Raw genomic sequence first — 16557 nt, forward strand, 5'->3', positions numbered from 1 at the left:
GGCAGACAGAAGACCAAAGAGATGTGGTAAATAAACTGAAGCACTTTTACTTCATCGAGTGTTATAGTCCTTCATCTTAATTATAAAATGCATCAGTTTGCAAAATGGTATAAATAGACACCATTATACTCAGTCACTGGCAGTATACCATCAGGACATATTTCATAAGGCAGCCTTGCTGCTGATCTTCTTGTCAACCAGTTTTTATAAGGACGTTTATATGAACTTGTGATAAAAATAGTAAAGCAGTCATGTATGTTTCTCATGTTTTTAAAATGTATTTTAATTAGCAACTGAAACTAACTAAGCAAAAATTGACTTGCATCTTTATTAAATGCAACACGTACGCGTGCACACACACACAAATATATATATATATATATATAATGAAAAAAGACATATGAGTATGACCATATATGATATTTCTATTAAATTTGATCTGCATGTGTGATCTTTGCTGAAACTTTAAATGAATCAGATTGATTTCAAACATATTACTGTTATTACAAAGGCTGTCATATCTATTTTCGTTAGGTCACTCATGCTGTTCCATACATAGCCATTGCTTAGTGTGCAAGATAGCTTCAATAAAAGTTTGGAGGAGAGCACAAGGAGCTCGGAGACTGGAGAAGATACAACTTGTGGTAAGATGCTGAAGTACCTTGCAGTGGATAACGTAGTTGATCTAGACCCTATACATTGTGCAGAATTACTATTTGAAGTAATATGCTTGGAACAATGCATTTATAATACATAAAGTAACATAATCAATTTGAGTTGTCTTGTTTGACCAACACATATGAGATGTTAATGCAATTAATGTGTAGCTAAATTACTTGACAGGGCTGTGGACATTTCATCTGATACAAAGGAGTAGAAAGGTAGGTGACCTATACATTGTATTACTGCTTTAAAGATGTATGTGAATATTACAGGAGAAACTTGGGAGAATAATATATTTGCGTGCCGCTTATAGTTAGTGTGCTAAGTCTTTTATTATTGAGTCAAGAGTTATTTTTGTCACATTGTTATATTAATCAACTATTAAGTCATTTACATGAATGTGTGTGGTAAAGAAAACTGCACTCAAAATAAGGGTTATTTGCTATGCCATAAAACAAAAATTTTTGGTCTAATGGTTCCAAGAAGAACCTTTTTGTTTCATGAGGGGCTCTTTGTTGTGGAAAATATTTATTTTAAAGTATAAAAGACAAGAAGTAAATTGAGTGAGTGGTTCTTTTGGAACCAAAAACGTTTCTGAATCGATGGCATCACTATTTTGTTTCCCAGTTTTAATAAACAGCCACCATGAGTACGGACGCGGAGATGGCCATTTATGGCAAAGCTGCCATTTACCTCCGTAAGCCTGAGAAGGAGAGAATTGAGGCTCAAAGCAAACCCTTTGATGCTAAGGCTGCCTGCTATGTGACTGATCCCAAAGAGCTGTACGTCAAAGGAACAATCAAGAGCAAAGATGGTGGCAAAGTCACTGTTATTGTGACTGATACTAAGGAGGTAAAATATCCACATTTCTCAAAGATCATCATTAAAAAACGTACAAATCTGATGTTTGCTGAATCACTTTAATAGGAGAGAGTTGCTAAGGAGGAAGATGTTTGCCCAATGAATCCTCCCAAGTATGACAAGATTGAGGACATGGCCATGATGACCCATCTCAATGAAGCCTCTGTGCTGTATAACCTCAAAGAGCGTTACGCAGCATGGATGATCTATGTAAGTGAAGCATAAAGTAAAACATCATTCAAGTTCATTATGACTGTGATGCTGCAAGCGGATGGATTCTCTGTTTGTTTCAGACCTACTCAGGACTCTTCTGTGCTACTGTGAACCCCTACAAGTGGCTCCCAGTGTATGATGCAGATGTGGTGTCTGCCTATAGAGGCAAAAAGCGTATGGAGGCCCCACCCCACATCTTCTCTGTCTCTGACAATGCCTATCAACACATGCTCACTGGTAAGTGCTGAATTTGTAACTGCAAAGTGATATTGATTTGTGAAATTATGATTTCTGGTATTAATGAATCAATTATCTAAACAAAATTACCATTCAATTTACAGACAGAGAGAACCAGTCTGTCCTGATCACGTATGTTTTTACTTTTATGAGATGTTAAAAACTGTTATATATTACTCTCATGAGATTTTTATTTGTCTTATCATGTTCTGACTGATAATCATCTCTTGTAAACCAGTGGAGAATCCGGTGCTGGAAAGACTGTAAACACCAAACGTGTCATTCAGTACTTTGCCACAGTTGCAGTGCATACTGACAAGAAGAAAGAAGCTGTCAGCCAAATGAAGGTGTGATACAAAAAGCAATGTTCTTAATACATAAAAATATAACTCTCTATTTATGTTATTATAATTAATTTAAGTTGATACATTACCCTCCTAACTTCACAGGGATCTCTTGAGGACCAGATCATTGCTGCTAACCCTTTGCTTGAGGCTTATGGTAATGCCAAGACCGTGAGAAATGACAACTCCTCTCGTTTTGTAAGTTTTCAGTTTCAAAGAGTACAATTAGTTATTTAAGAAAAAAATATTTATTGTGAAAGCCTTGTTGCCACAAAAGCAATTTAACTTTATTCTCTTTGAACAGGGTAAATTCATCAGAATTCACTTTGGCAACTCTGGAAAACTGGCTAGTGCTGATATTGAGACATGTAAGTGACGGTTAATGAGAATTTCCAATCTGAAACATAGACAACTGTTTTATTCCAACTAAATACTTTATTTCTTGACCAGACCTTCTGGAGAAGTCTAGAGTGACATTCCAGCTTTCAGATGAGAGAGGCTACCACATCTTCTACCAGATGATGACCAACCACAAGCCTGAGCTGATTGGTAGGTCATTCAGAACTTTAAAATGGTAGATAATGTTGTAAAATACTCAACAATGCACTTTGTATGTTACAGAAATGACGCTCCTCACCACCAACCCCTATGACTTCCCCATGTGTAGTCAGGGTCACATCACTGTGGCAAGCATTGATGATAAAGAGGAGCTGGTTGCCACTGATGTGAGTCATTATTATTTGACAATGGGAATGAAATTCTGCATATATATGGCAGGTGATATGGCTTATACCTATTTGTTATTTCCAGACTGCTATTGACATTCTGGGCTTTAGTCATGAGGAGAAGATGAGCATCTACAAGTTCACAGGAGCAGTGCTGCATCATGGTAACATGAAGTTCAAGCAGAAGCAGCGTGAGGAACAGGCTGAGCCAGATGGCAATGAGGGTGAGACTTTGTGATTCTATTTGCATGTTGAAAAATGGTCATGGGATTAAATTTAATACATTTTCGTTTTCATCCACAAAATTACAGATGCTGACAAAGTTGCATACCTCTTGGGCTTGAACTCTGCTGAAATGCTGAAGGCTATGTGCTACCCAAGAGTGAAGGTCGGAAATGAGTATGTGACAAAAGGTCAGACCGTGCCACAGGTATGTATTAACATGCAAACTGCTACAATTTAAACTTGAAAATTATGAATTTGCCTTATAATTATAGAATCTGATTAAATCTAACTGTTTTCTACATCCAGGTGTACAACTCTGTTAGCGCTCTGGCCAAATCTATCTATGAGAGGATGTTCTTGTGGATGGTTGTTCGTATCAACCAGATGTTGGACACAAAACAAGCCAGATCGTCCTACATTGGTGTGCTGGATATCGCTGGCTTTGAGATCTTTGATGTAAGAATTATTATGTTTTCTCCATTCTAAATCATATCAGAGTCCATTTACAGAAGTCGTGCCACTCGGCGTCCATGTTTGCAATGCCTCTGTGCAACAATTTGTGTCATTGCATTCTCTTTATCTTTCAATCTATCAATTTAAATGGGGGAAGGCAGATATTTCTAAAATCACTGGCAAAAATCACGATTAAACAGCATATTTCAGATTAATGATTAAAAATGACATGAACTGTACCATAACTTTGGTTTGATAAGCCTAACTTGCGGCAAAAAATCAACTTTTTCGATATCGCCTTATCTACTTCGCCTACACGCAGGCTGACAAGGGCATCACAAGAGCCCCGCCCCAGGAAATAGTTTTTGTAATATTAAAATCTTTGTTCATATCCAGTTTTCAGAAAATGTTTCTTTATCTCTCTCTCCAGTACAACAGCATGGAGCAGCTGTGCATCAACTTCACCAACGAGAAACTGCAACAGTTTTTCAACCACCACATGTTTGTGCTGGAACAAGAGGAGTACAAGAAGGAGGGCATTGTTTGGGCCTTCATTGACTTTGGCATGGACTTGGCTGCTTGCATCGAGCTCATTGAGAAGGTTTTGACTGGTTTATAAAACTCTTCATGCAAATAATTTTCGATTTTCAATCTCTGTGTCGCAAGTATAACTCCCCTTTTTTAAAACAGCCCATGGGTATCTTCTCCATCCTTGAGGAAGAGTGCATGTTTCCCAAGGCCTCAGACACTACATTCAAGAACAAGCTGTATGACCAGCATCTTGGCAAGGCCAATGCTTTCCAGAAACCAAAGCCTGTCAAAGGCAAGCCTGAGGCTCACTTCTCCCTGATTCACTATGCTGGAACTGTGGACTACAACATTACTGGCTGGCTGGACAAGAACAAGGATCCATTGAACGAGTCTGTTGTGCAGCTTTATCAGAAGTCTTCTGTAAAACTGCTGAGTACTTTCTACCCACTTGTTATTGAAGGTAATTAAAAAACCCACTTTGTTAATGTAATATTTTTTGCAATTAATCTAACTCTAAATTAGTGTTGCACAGATTTCTTGTCATTATAGTATATGTATTCGTCTCTATCCTTTTTAAACAGAGAAGGGAGGCAAGGGAGGCAAGAAGAAGGGTGGTTCCATGCAGACTGTGTCTTCTCAGTTCAGAGTATGTCATTGTCCAAAATTATAAAACTAAATAATGATTGAATTAATGATGAATGATAACACTGAAACTGTGAGCGATGTTACAGGAGAATCTGGGCAAGCTAATGACCAACTTGAGGAGCACTCACCCCCACTTTGTACGTTGTCTTATTCCCAATGAGTCAAAGACTCCAGGTAAAATAATAAAGCACTGACATTAATTCTGATATTAAAAGCTATTAAAGTTATGTTAATGAGAGGTGTTGTTCATCTACCAAACTAATGACATCCACTGTTTTATAGGTCTCATGGAGAACCCCCTGGTTATCCACCAGCTGAGGTGTAACGGTGTGCTGGAGGGTATCAGAATCTGCAGAAAGGGCTTCCCCAGCAGAATCCCCTATGCTGACTTCAAACAGAGGCAAATGGGATCATGAAAATGTTGATTCTTGTTTGAGGCTTATCTTTATAAAATCAAAGATGTAAAGCAGTTTGATTCATCCACAGATACAAGGTACTGAATGCCAGTGTTATCCCTGAGGGAACTTTCATGGACAACAAGAAAGCTTCTGAGAAACTCCTGGGATCCATCGATGTTGATCATGAAGAGTACAGATTTGGACACACAAAGGTTCAGATTCTGCTTTACAATTATCTGTCTTTCAGAAATAATGTTTAGTATAAACTCTAAGTGGCGGTTTTCAGGACAAGGAATCTTTCTACTCCTAGACTAAAATAAATGTTAGAGCAGTCCAAACTGTTGTTTCACAACAAGGCTAAATAAAAAGAAATTAAACATAGTAAAAAGGTAGATAAAGGTCTAATATGATCATTAATATTATTTGAGCAATTGCGAATTTGTAATGTAGACTTGTCGGCTTGCCGCTTCCTTGTCTCAGATCTTCCATATGTTAAATATATATATGTAAGAGTGTAATGTGGTCCATGGTTTCGAATGCAGCACTAATATCTTCAAGGCACCATCAAATAGATACAGTCACGGTCAGACGCCAAAAGCAGATAATTTGTATCTCTGATCAACACAGTTTCTGTACTGTGATGTCATTTAAATCCAGAGTTCTTCAATGATGTCATTCCTTTGGAGGAGAGAACAAAATTGAGATGAAACTACTTTTTAAGTACTCTAGAAATTAAAGGTAGATCGATATAGGCCTGTAGTTACCTATTTCCTTAGGGTCAAGTTTTTTTTACAATAGGCCTTATAACAGCCACCTTAAATGATTCAGGAATGCATCCTAGTGTCAGAGATCATTTAAAAAAGAGAAGGATTTATAATTTCTGGGAACATATCCGATCTAGTGCATTATGCCCTATTCACCATGTAGGACAGTGGTCACCAACCCTGCTCCTTGAGAACGACTGTCCTGAAAATTTCAGCTCTAACCCCAATCAAAACAAACCTGAACTATCTAGTCAAGGTGTTCAGGTTTGCTTGATAATTACAGACAGGGGTTGGAGCTACAGTCTGCAGGACGGTCGATCTCCAGGAGGAGGGTTGGTGACCACTGATGTAGGACATTATAAATGTAAAAACAAGTCACTGATTTGAGGCGCTGCTTCAGCAGATCTCCTAGTGAAGGGGGCAGGACTCTTCAGATTCTAAAGCAGATTTTATTGGACAAGAACTTTGAAGAGAGGCTGAAGTGTAGTGTGATGTCATGGAATTTCTAATTTTTATTGAGGGCAGGTTAAGGCTGTCAGTTTTAAACAATTATATCTTCTAAATTGGATTTTTTTCAGCGCGTAGGAGAATATCAGTTTATTGACGTCCTTAAAGCTAAATTATTTGTAATTAAAGGAAAAAAACTTTCATTTAGATTTTTCTGGGGCTGTGAAGCATATTAAAAACCTCACATATTATAAACAACATTAAAAACATGATTTTCACCACAGGGGTTGGTCAGTGCCATTGTGTTGTTAGGCATTTTGTAAAAACTACTAAAGGTCCTATTTAAGCAAAAGCCTAGTCCTGGATTAAGATGATCACTGTCCGGGATACCGCCCCAAAATACTCTCTATTATTTTGCCTAAATGCAGGTGTTCTTCAAAGCTGGTCTTCTGGGTACTCTTGAGGAGATGCGTGATGATAAACTGGCAATTCTGGTCACAATGACTCAGGCTCTGTTCCGTGGTTTCCTCATGAGGAGAGAGTTTGTGAAGATGATGCAGAGGAGGTGAGCATAATGAAAAAAATAACTCTAATACTCATAGTAGTACTGATATGAATTACATTTAATGAATATTCATAGGGAGTCCATTTACACCATCCAATACAACATCCGCTCATTCATGAATGTCAAACACTGGCCATGGATGAAGGTTTACTACAAGATTAAACCTCTGCTGAAGAGTGCTGAGACTGAGAAGGAGCTATCAGGAATGAAAGAGGAATTTACAAAATGCAAAGAAGATCTTGTCAAGGCTGAAGCTAAAAAGAAGGAACTTGAAGAAAAGATGGTTGCTCTGCTCCAAGAGAAAAATGATCTGCAGCTGCAAGTGGCCTCTGTAAGTATACTTTATTGAATGCCAAATAATTCGAAAGAGAGGTTTTCTTGCTTTTAAAAAGGAACTTTTTTTCCCTCAGGAATCTGATAATCTCTCAGATGCTGAGGAGAGGTGTGAGGGTTTGATCAAGAACAAAATCCAGCTTGAAGCTAAACTCAAAGAGACGACTGAGAGACTGGAAGATGAAGAAGAAATCAATGCTGAACTTACAGCCAAGAAGAGGAAACTGGAGGATGAGTGTTCTGAACTGAAGAAAGACATTGATGACCTGGAGCTCACCTTGGCTAAAGTTGAGAAGGAGAAACATGCCACTGAGAATAAGGTTTTTGTTTTTTATTTGCCATTAAACATTTTTTATAAAATCTAAATTGGAAAAAAACAAGATCCTATGTTATCACATATCAGGTCAAGAACCTGACTGAGGAAATGGCATCTCAGGATGAGAGCGTTGCCAAGCTGACAAAGGAGAAGAAAGCTCTTCAAGAGGCACATCAGCAGACTCTGGACGATCTCCAGGCAGAGGAGGACAAAGTCAATACCCTGACTAAATCCAAGACAAAGCTTGAGCAACAAGTTGATGATGTGAGTATTTTTTCTATTATTCAAAAATATTTTTTGCCTACATTTATTTTAAAACATGGTCTATGTTGTTTAATAGCTTGAAGGTTCCCTGGAGCAAGAGAAGAAGCTCCGTATGGACCTTGAGAGAGCCAAGAGAAAGCTTGAAGGAGACCTTAAACTATCCCAGGAGACCACCATGGACCTGGAGAATGAGAAGCAGCAATCTGATGAGAAGCTGAAAAAGTTATAAAAAACATGCTTCAATTAATACTGTACTGTTGTCTTGTGACGTAACATACATGGTTTTGTTAAATGCCTACAGGAAAGACTTTGAAACAAGCCACCTCCTCAGTAAGATTGAAGATGAACAATCTCTTGGAGCTCAACTTCAGAAGAAGATCAAGGAGCTTCAGGTATTTTTAGAATGTTTGTGGCATTCTTCAAAAAGATTAATTTAAGATTATTACAGCAGTTTTCAATATTTGCTCTTGTAGGCACGCATTGAGGAACTGGAGGAAGAGATCGAGGCTGAGCGTGCTGCTCGTGCAAAGGTTGAGAAGCAGAGAGCTGATCTCTCCAGGGAACTTGAGGAGATCAGCGAGAGGCTTGAGGAAGCCGGAGGAGCAACCTCTGCTCAGATCGAGATGAACAAGAAGCGTGAAGCTGAATTTCAGAAGCTGCGTCGTGATCTGGAAGAGTCCACCCTTCAGCATGAAGCTACCGCTGCTGCCCTCCGCAAGAAACAGGCAGACAGTGTGGCCGAGCTGGGAGAGCAAATCGACAACCTCCAGCGTGTCAAGCAGAAGCTTGAGAAAGAGAAGAGTGAATACAAAATGGAGATTGATGATCTCTCCAGCAACATGGAGGCTGTTGCCAAAGCAAAGGTTGAGAATTGTTTTTTTAGAGGAATATGTAAAACATGGTTTAGATTGTCAAACATCCATGGTGTTTTGTTTTCAGGGAAATCTTGAGAAGATGTGTCGCACACTGGAGGACCAACTCAGTGAAATCAAGACCAAGTACGATGAGAATGTTCGCCAAATAAATGACATGAGTGCTCAAAGAGCAAGACTTCAAACTGAAAATGGTAACTAAAAAAATAGTTGTATTTTTTGCAATACATGAATATATTCAGAGGAAAATTATTTTTAACGAGTGATTGCAACAAACATAATGAAACAGATAAAGCACAATGTGACACAGTGAATCTAAATCTCAAAAGGTGAGTTTGGCCGTCAGCTGGAGGAGAAGGAAGCTCTTGTTTCTCAGCTCACCAGAGGCAAACAAGCTTTCACTCAGCAAATTGAGGAGCTTAAGAGACATACTGAAGAGGAGGTTAAGGTAATATAACAGAATCTTTGCTCCCTCACATTTGTCAAAACAAAGATAGTAGCATCTGACTTGTTCTTCTAGGCTAAGAATGCTTTGGCACATGCAGTGCAGTCAGCCCGTCATGACTGTGACCTGCTCCGTGAGCAGTTTGAGGAAGAGCAGGAGGCAAAGGCTGAGCTCCAGAGGGGGATGTCTAAAGCAAACAGTGAGGTTGCTCAGTGGAGAAGCAAATATGAAACAGATGCCATCCAGCGCACAGAGGAACTTGAAGAGGCCAAGTATGAATTTCAGAAAAAATATGTTATAATGTTTTTAACTTTTTAATTACATGTTACGTCGGCGCCAATGGCCTTGTGGTTAATGTGTCAAAGTGCGAGTGCACTTGCGTTCGACCCAAGTTCTTTTCGCAAATCTACTGTTGATTCCCGTTCCCACCCCCCGTCTCTATCCAAATATGTTCCTGTCTGTTCTCCACTGTCCTATTCTTGAGAAAATAAACATTTGTAAAAAGATGACATATCATAGAATGTTTTGACCGTTGGTAACAATATGCACAACAGGAAGAAGCTGGCTCAGCGTCTGCAAGAGGCAGAAGAACAAATTGAGGCTGTAAACTCCAAATGTGCCTCTCTGGAGAAGACCAAGCAGAGACTACAGGGTGAAGTAGAGGACCTCATGATAGATGTGGAGAGAGCGAATTCATTGGCTGCTAACCTTGACAAGAAACAGAGGAACTTCGACAAGGTAATTTGGTTATTCGGATTTTAGAAATGAACTACCTTCTCAGCACTAATAATATTGACTCTGACCCAAAGGTTCTGGCAGATTGGAAGCAGAAGTATGAAGAGGGTCAGGCAGAGCTGGAAGGTGCCCAGAAAGAGACTCGCTCACTCAGCACTGAACTGTTCAAGTTAAAGAATTCCTATGAGGAGTCTTTGGATCATCTGGAGACACTCAAGAGAGAAAACAAGAATCTGCAGCGTAAGAATGAAATTGTTCAATGCAATATTAACCTGAATGTGTCTTAATGTGAGTCTGGATTGGTAAATTACACTGAGTATTGTACTTTTCAGTATGGGCTGATCATATTTATGTCTATTCTGTAGAGGAGATCTCAGATCTGACTGAGCAGTTGGGTGAGACTGGTAAGAGCATTCATGAGCTGGAAAAGTCCAAGAAGACAGTAGAGATGGAGAAGGCTGAGATTCAAACCGCCCTGGAGGAGGCTGAAGTGAGTATCTGGAGATGAAAGAAGAAAGTAGACTATAGATTATGCTATCTCAGGGTTCGGCAACCGTTTTTATTACATTGCGTACCGTTACCTTTTTTTTTGTTTATCACTGTGCCATATCAACATTATTGTTTAAATTTACGTTCTAATAATATCTCAATATATTATACGTCCATTATATGTTATCTGTTTACAAATATTGTAACATTAGTTCATTTTCAAATTATTTCGATAACAACTGTATTAATTTAACTAAAAAAAATAAATGTTGTACAAGTAGGCTACTTTGGTCTGGCTAGTAATGTAGTTAACTAATATTAAAGACTGGGTTAGTATTTTTTCAAAGCTTTAGAAAACGAATTAGGGCCGAGTACCACAAGAAATTTATGTTGAGGAGAGAAAAGAGCAAGCTGAAATTAGAAAGACTGTAGAAAGAGCCATGTGATATTTATTATGTAAAAAGTAAAGGGTCTGTGGATTTTGAGTATAGAAGAATATATCTGGAACCAGTGTGCGCCTTGTATTTATTCATGTTGTCTTGTTTTCCTCATTTAACAGGGCACCCTGGAGCATGAGGAGTCAAAGATTCTCCGTGTCCAGCTTGAGCTAAATCAGGTGAAGGGTGAGATTGACAGGAAGCTTGCAGAGAAGGATGAGGAGATGGAGCAGATCAAGAGAAACAGCCAAAGAATCATCGAATCCATGCAAAGCACACTGGACTCTGAAGTCAGGAGCAGAAATGATGCTCTGAGAATCAAGAAGAAGATGGAGGGAGATCTTAATGAGATGGAGATTCAGCTGAGCCATGCCAATCGCCAGGCTGCTGAGGCCCAGAAACAGCTGAGGAATGTTCAGGGACAACTCAAGGTATGTGACTTCCCTTTGACTTTTGCATAAACGAAGAGCATAGATTAAGCCTTGAATAATATTATTGTAGTAAAGTTTAGACACAGGCTTGTAGAAAAAACTAATGATATGTTCAGGATGCCCAACTTCATCTTGATGATGCCGTGAGAGGACATGAAGACATGAAGGAGCAGGCGGCCATGGTGGAGCGCAGAAACACTTTGATGCAGGCTGAGATTGAAGAGCTGAGAGTTGCTCTGGAGCAGACAGAGAGAGGCCGCAAAGTGGCTGAACAAGAGCTGGTGGATATCAGTGAGCGTGTTGGACTGCTTCACTCTCAGGTAACAACATTATCTTGTTATATTGTCTTCTATTTTATTTATTTTATTTGAACACTGCTTTCTATTCTAATGTTTTTCATCCAATGTGTAGAACACAAGTCTCCTGAACACCAAGAAGAAGCTTGAGTCTGACCTTGTTCAGGTCCAGGGTGAAGTCGATGACACTGTACAGGAAGCAAGAAATGCAGAAGAGAAGGCCAAGAAGGCCATCACTGATGTGAGTAATGAAGAGCTACAGATTTAAAATATAGTTTGGTTCCTAATTATTTGAAATGTAATGGTTTTGCAATCAATTTGAAACAAGAGGATGTTCTTTTGAATTACAGGCTGCCATGATGGCTGAAGAGCTTAAGAAGGAGCAGGACACCAGCTCTCATCTGGAGAGGATGAAGAAGAATCTTGAGGTCACAGTAAAGGACCTGCAACACCGTCTGGATGAAGCTGAGAATCTGGCCATGAAGGGAGGAAAGAAACAACTCCAGAAACTGGAAAGCAGAGTGAGTATTTCAGAACCACATAAAACATCATATTATTCACTGTGTAAAGAATTTCTCTGCAAATTGTTGTTGAGGTTGTTGGCATTTTTGACATTGACAGTTAAATATTGACAGTCAAATATTATACTGTTCCTAAATGACTAAGAGGCACTATCCAAGTTGTACATTTCTCTATTACCTTATATGTTCTTCTGTAGGTTCGTGAGCTTGAGACTGAAGTTGAAGCTGAACAGAGACGTGGAGCTGATGCTGTAAAAGGTGTCCGCAAATATGAGAGAAGAGTAAAGGAGCTCACCTACCAGGTATCTATTTAACCATGTCTATCGACCCAAGTGTAAAAGTTAAACATGATTTATATTAAAACATTTAAAATGGTTTGTAGACAGATGAGGATAAGAAGAATGTCGCAAGACTACAAGATCTGGTTGACAAGCTTCAGATGAAAGTTAAAGGATATAAGAGGCAGGCTGAAGAGGCGGTATGTAAAACATCTGCATGTTTTAATTCACATATGCAGTTGCATACTTATTTACGAAGCGTAGTTTCTAACATGTCTAACATTTCTTTTTAAGGAGGAACAAGCCAACTCTACCCTGTCCAAGTTAAGGAAGGTACAGCATGAGCTGGAGGAGGCTGAGGAGCGTGCTGACATTTCTGAGTCTCAGGTCAACAAACTCAGAGCCAAGAGCCGAGATGTTGGAAAGGTCAGTTGAATAACATTCTACACGGTCTGTAAATGTTTTGTTGCATTTACAAAGTTCAAATAAGTTAGCTTTTTTATTGAAATAAAAACACAAATACATTCCGAAAAGCATGGAGACTGCATTCAGCTTATTATTAAAAATGGTTTACTGGCAGTTTGTCTAATTTGCATCTTTTATTCTTAGGCAAAAGAAGAGTGACACCTACGACCTGAACCTAAAGGGAAAATCTACTTAAATCATATAATATGATATTTTGTGGAAAGTCCTCTTACAATAAAAATCATGATAAAGAATGTATATCCTTGGTTTATTTCATTTTCAAAAGAAATTATGTTAAGACCACCATACAACTACTGGGACACATAACAATATCACTTTAGCACTCAGCTTAGTTGGCATTGTGTTAATGAGTTTTAAATGACATATTTACATTTATTTCGTGGTTTAAAGAAGTATATCAAAACTTAAACCTTTATGGTTGTAGCCAAGCTAAACAGTTCAGAGTTTCAAGGTCTTCGGATGGCAGAATTTGTGTAATAAACTTAAATCACATGTTCTAGGAGGCTGAATTAAACTCTGTGATCAACTTATCTATTTACATTTCATTGTCACACAATTTAAATTAGTTAATTCACTGGTGTGCTTGCCTTTTATGAAGAGCAAGCTAATGTTCACCTGTGTGCAAGCTAAAGAGAACAAGTGAATGGAAAGTAAAAAGCGTGCTGATAATAGTGAGTCTCAGATAAACAAGCTCAAATAATTTATTATTATAATTTTTACAGAATAACCAACACCAGTTATTACGTAAATGTTTATGTTTTATGTTTAACTGCTAAACTATAACATATCTACAACATCTTGTGATTGTTTTTAAGATATTTGGACACTGTTACTAGTTTTATTAGGTACAGAAGACAGTTCGGGCATCTGTTTGTCATGACTCTCAAGGTGAGACATGGCGTGAGAACCCAAGTGCAGGCAGACACAGACGGTATAGATGGTACAAGGATTTATTAAACATAGACACTGACAAAACAAGCAAAACAAAAACCCACGATGGGGTAAAACAATACAGGGAAATATAAACTTTAACAACGAACAAGGACACTGACTTACTCAACTAAAACTAAGAAAACAAACACTTGGAACAAACACTAAACTAACACTTACTAGACAAGGGAGACAGGAACAAGGCACGAGGTTTGACAACAGGTACAGCGACAGGAACATATACAAGAACACGATCATCAAACAGGTATCAAACAGCAACAGCAAGTAATGCACGAGCAACGAGACAAAGAAACATGAGGACTCTTTATAGGCAAGGTAATTAACAGAAACTAGGAAACAGGAGGGTAGGAATGATCACGCGACTCGGGGAGAGTATGGAATACCGTCATTGTCAAAAACCTCTCTCCCCACACAAAACCATCAGGCAATGCCATGGCTCCACTTGAGACAAGAATAAAACATGACATGATAGTGGAACCATGACACTGTTACAGTATACCACATAATAATAATATTTTGTACACTGTAACATTTGAAGTCCCCCATGCAGAGTCTGGAAAATGCTGAAAACTGTTGGATGTACTGTTACAAGTGTACAGTGAATATGAGCATATTTTTTGAAAGAAAAGCAACACAGCCGCAGCAGTAAAAGAAAGAGAGTTGGCGTGGGAGACAATTGCTTCACGTGTCAATGCGTAAGTGAAATTTTCATTCACTTTTATATTAATTTTGTTGAAACTGTCGAACTGTGAAATATATCTAGCTCTCTCTCTCTCTATATATATACTGTTTATATATACACACCTAAGTTTTTTTTCATGTAAGTGCAATCTTTCTGCAATAAAAAGAACATGGCAGCAGCTGAAAGTGAACATCATTCATGCATGTGAGTTTAAAGAAATAAAATGCTCTTGCTTGTAGGAAATGTTTGATATATTAATTAAACTGGCATTGAAAGTTATGAGGATATGAGAAACCGAGCACTATGGCCATAGAAGACAGAAAACTGGCCATTCTCGCACCTGCTCCCAAAAAAATCATGGCTGGTTTTTCTAAATCCTGTCTGTAGACATCTGGATTGTATTGTCCTAGAAACCACAACCAATGAAAGTCATCATCGGTTGCAATGGCCACTAGAAAAAATCCTCTGTGCTTGTCTTAATTAGGGTAATGACATTACTTTGACCATTTCATTTCTAATCAGCCAACAGAAATTGCAGAGGAACGTTAAACCGGAGGAGGACATGCACCACCACCTCTGAACGATGCAGAGGAGATGGCCTTGAGCCTCAACACTGGCGACCAATGGCTGAGGGAGGGAGTTCATCAGAACCTGTCACTCCCCAGGATACAAGTGCTGATATATTATTTAAGAGGCCTACATATCTTGATTTCTACAGAATCTTTTATATAGTTATAATTATTTCACTTTGGCCTTTTTCTTTGTCCCAGCGTATTCTGATGGTAATATTTTCCTTGTCACAACAGAACCCCAGGCAGTTGTAAGTGGCCTACCCAATGCATCAGAATTTAAGGGCATTCTTAAAAAGTGAATACTACACCAAATGCTCATCTTCACTGGATGACGGGGAAGAAGAAACCTTGTCTGCTGACACAGAGAGGCATACAGAGGTAATGTTCATATGATGCATCTCCAAATCACACACTCTGTAGTAGGCCTCTAGAGTGCTAGTTGGTACGTATGCACAAACTGACATGCTTCTCTTTTTTTGAACAGAGCATGACAGAACAGAAGGAGGAACCATCAAATTCTGACACACAAATTAACTCAGGTCAGTAATGTTCAGTAAATGCCATCGTTTAGGTCTGCAGACTTCAATATCTAAACTCAGTCTTGTGTTTTTCAGTTGCAAGTTAAGGAGCTATATGAGCTGTAGGTTGGTACAGGTAATCCCTATCACCCTGCAGAAGGCCATCGGTCTCTCCTGTAAGGTCACATGGTTCAGTGCTTTTCCACAGACTGACAGACATGACCATGTTTTCAGTGCATATATTTACTTACATTGGCCCATTCTGTTGCTCAGGGATGACTCAGGGCCACTTAGACACTACATTTGTAATTATGTGTACAGCATCACATTTGATCTTCACAGTGAAAAACAAAGACATCTTGGCTTAAGGCCAAGATCTATTGGGAAGAATCAATTGTTACGTCATCATTCTACCTAGGTTCCTAGCCAATTATCACTTAACCCTAGGAGTATATAAGTACGGTACTCACCCCTTTCACATTCGCAGACATCGAAGTAAGCGTCTACCCTCCATGCTCCCCACCACCACCAGGTCGGTCCCTGTCCTGTGTCAGGGGGAAGTCTCCGCCCCTGCCTTCATCTCAGGCAGGATCTGCAAGAATCCATAACTCCTGGATTCTAATACGGATGGGGCCTACGCCAAAGTCTTCTATTTTATATCATGTTTACTCATAAATTTTATTCATAGTATTCAATATTCTCTGCCTCTTGAATTTTTTTTGTAGAAATTAGAGTTACTGTTCTTGGACACAGTCTTTGACATTAGGAAACATTAGTCAGTATAACCTGCACATTAATGCTGTGGATGGACTTCAGATTGACATAATCGACCGCATTTTGGGATAGACCGATGATGGGAA

At 38.8% G+C, this 16557-nt stretch overlaps 1 protein-coding gene across 1 annotated transcript; it reads left to right on the forward strand.

The window, feature by feature from the left end:
• The first annotated feature begins 608 nt into the window (after positions 1–608).
• On the forward strand, positions 609–13211 carry LOC130419812 (myosin heavy chain, fast skeletal muscle-like). The gene is made up of 41 exons (XM_056746790.1): positions 609–644; positions 844–881; positions 1291–1515; positions 1591–1734; positions 1818–1974; positions 2079–2106; positions 2213–2321; positions 2424–2516; positions 2623–2686; positions 2769–2867; positions 2940–3043; positions 3129–3267; positions 3355–3473; positions 3575–3724; positions 4152–4322; positions 4412–4712; positions 4834–4898; positions 4984–5071; positions 5180–5297; positions 5384–5507; positions 6935–7071; positions 7147–7402; positions 7482–7724; positions 7808–7984; positions 8061–8206; positions 8286–8376; positions 8458–8847; positions 8924–9050; positions 9186–9304; positions 9377–9573; positions 9856–10039; positions 10111–10276; positions 10402–10526; positions 11085–11393; positions 11510–11713; positions 11805–11930; positions 12040–12210; positions 12408–12512; positions 12593–12688; positions 12783–12914; positions 13098–13211. The coding sequence occupies exons 3-41, from the start codon at positions 1309–1311 to the stop codon at positions 13110–13112; spliced, it is 5796 nt and encodes a 1931-aa protein (XP_056602768.1). The 5' UTR covers positions 609–644; positions 844–881; positions 1291–1308; the 3' UTR covers positions 13113–13211.
• The last annotated feature ends 3346 nt before the right edge of the window (positions 13212–16557 follow it).

The sequence above is a fragment of the Triplophysa dalaica genome, chromosome 4 (genome assembly GCF_015846415.1).
Source record: "Triplophysa dalaica isolate WHDGS20190420 chromosome 4, ASM1584641v1, whole genome shotgun sequence".
Lineage (NCBI taxonomy): Eukaryota > Metazoa > Chordata > Actinopteri > Cypriniformes > Nemacheilidae > Triplophysa > Triplophysa dalaica.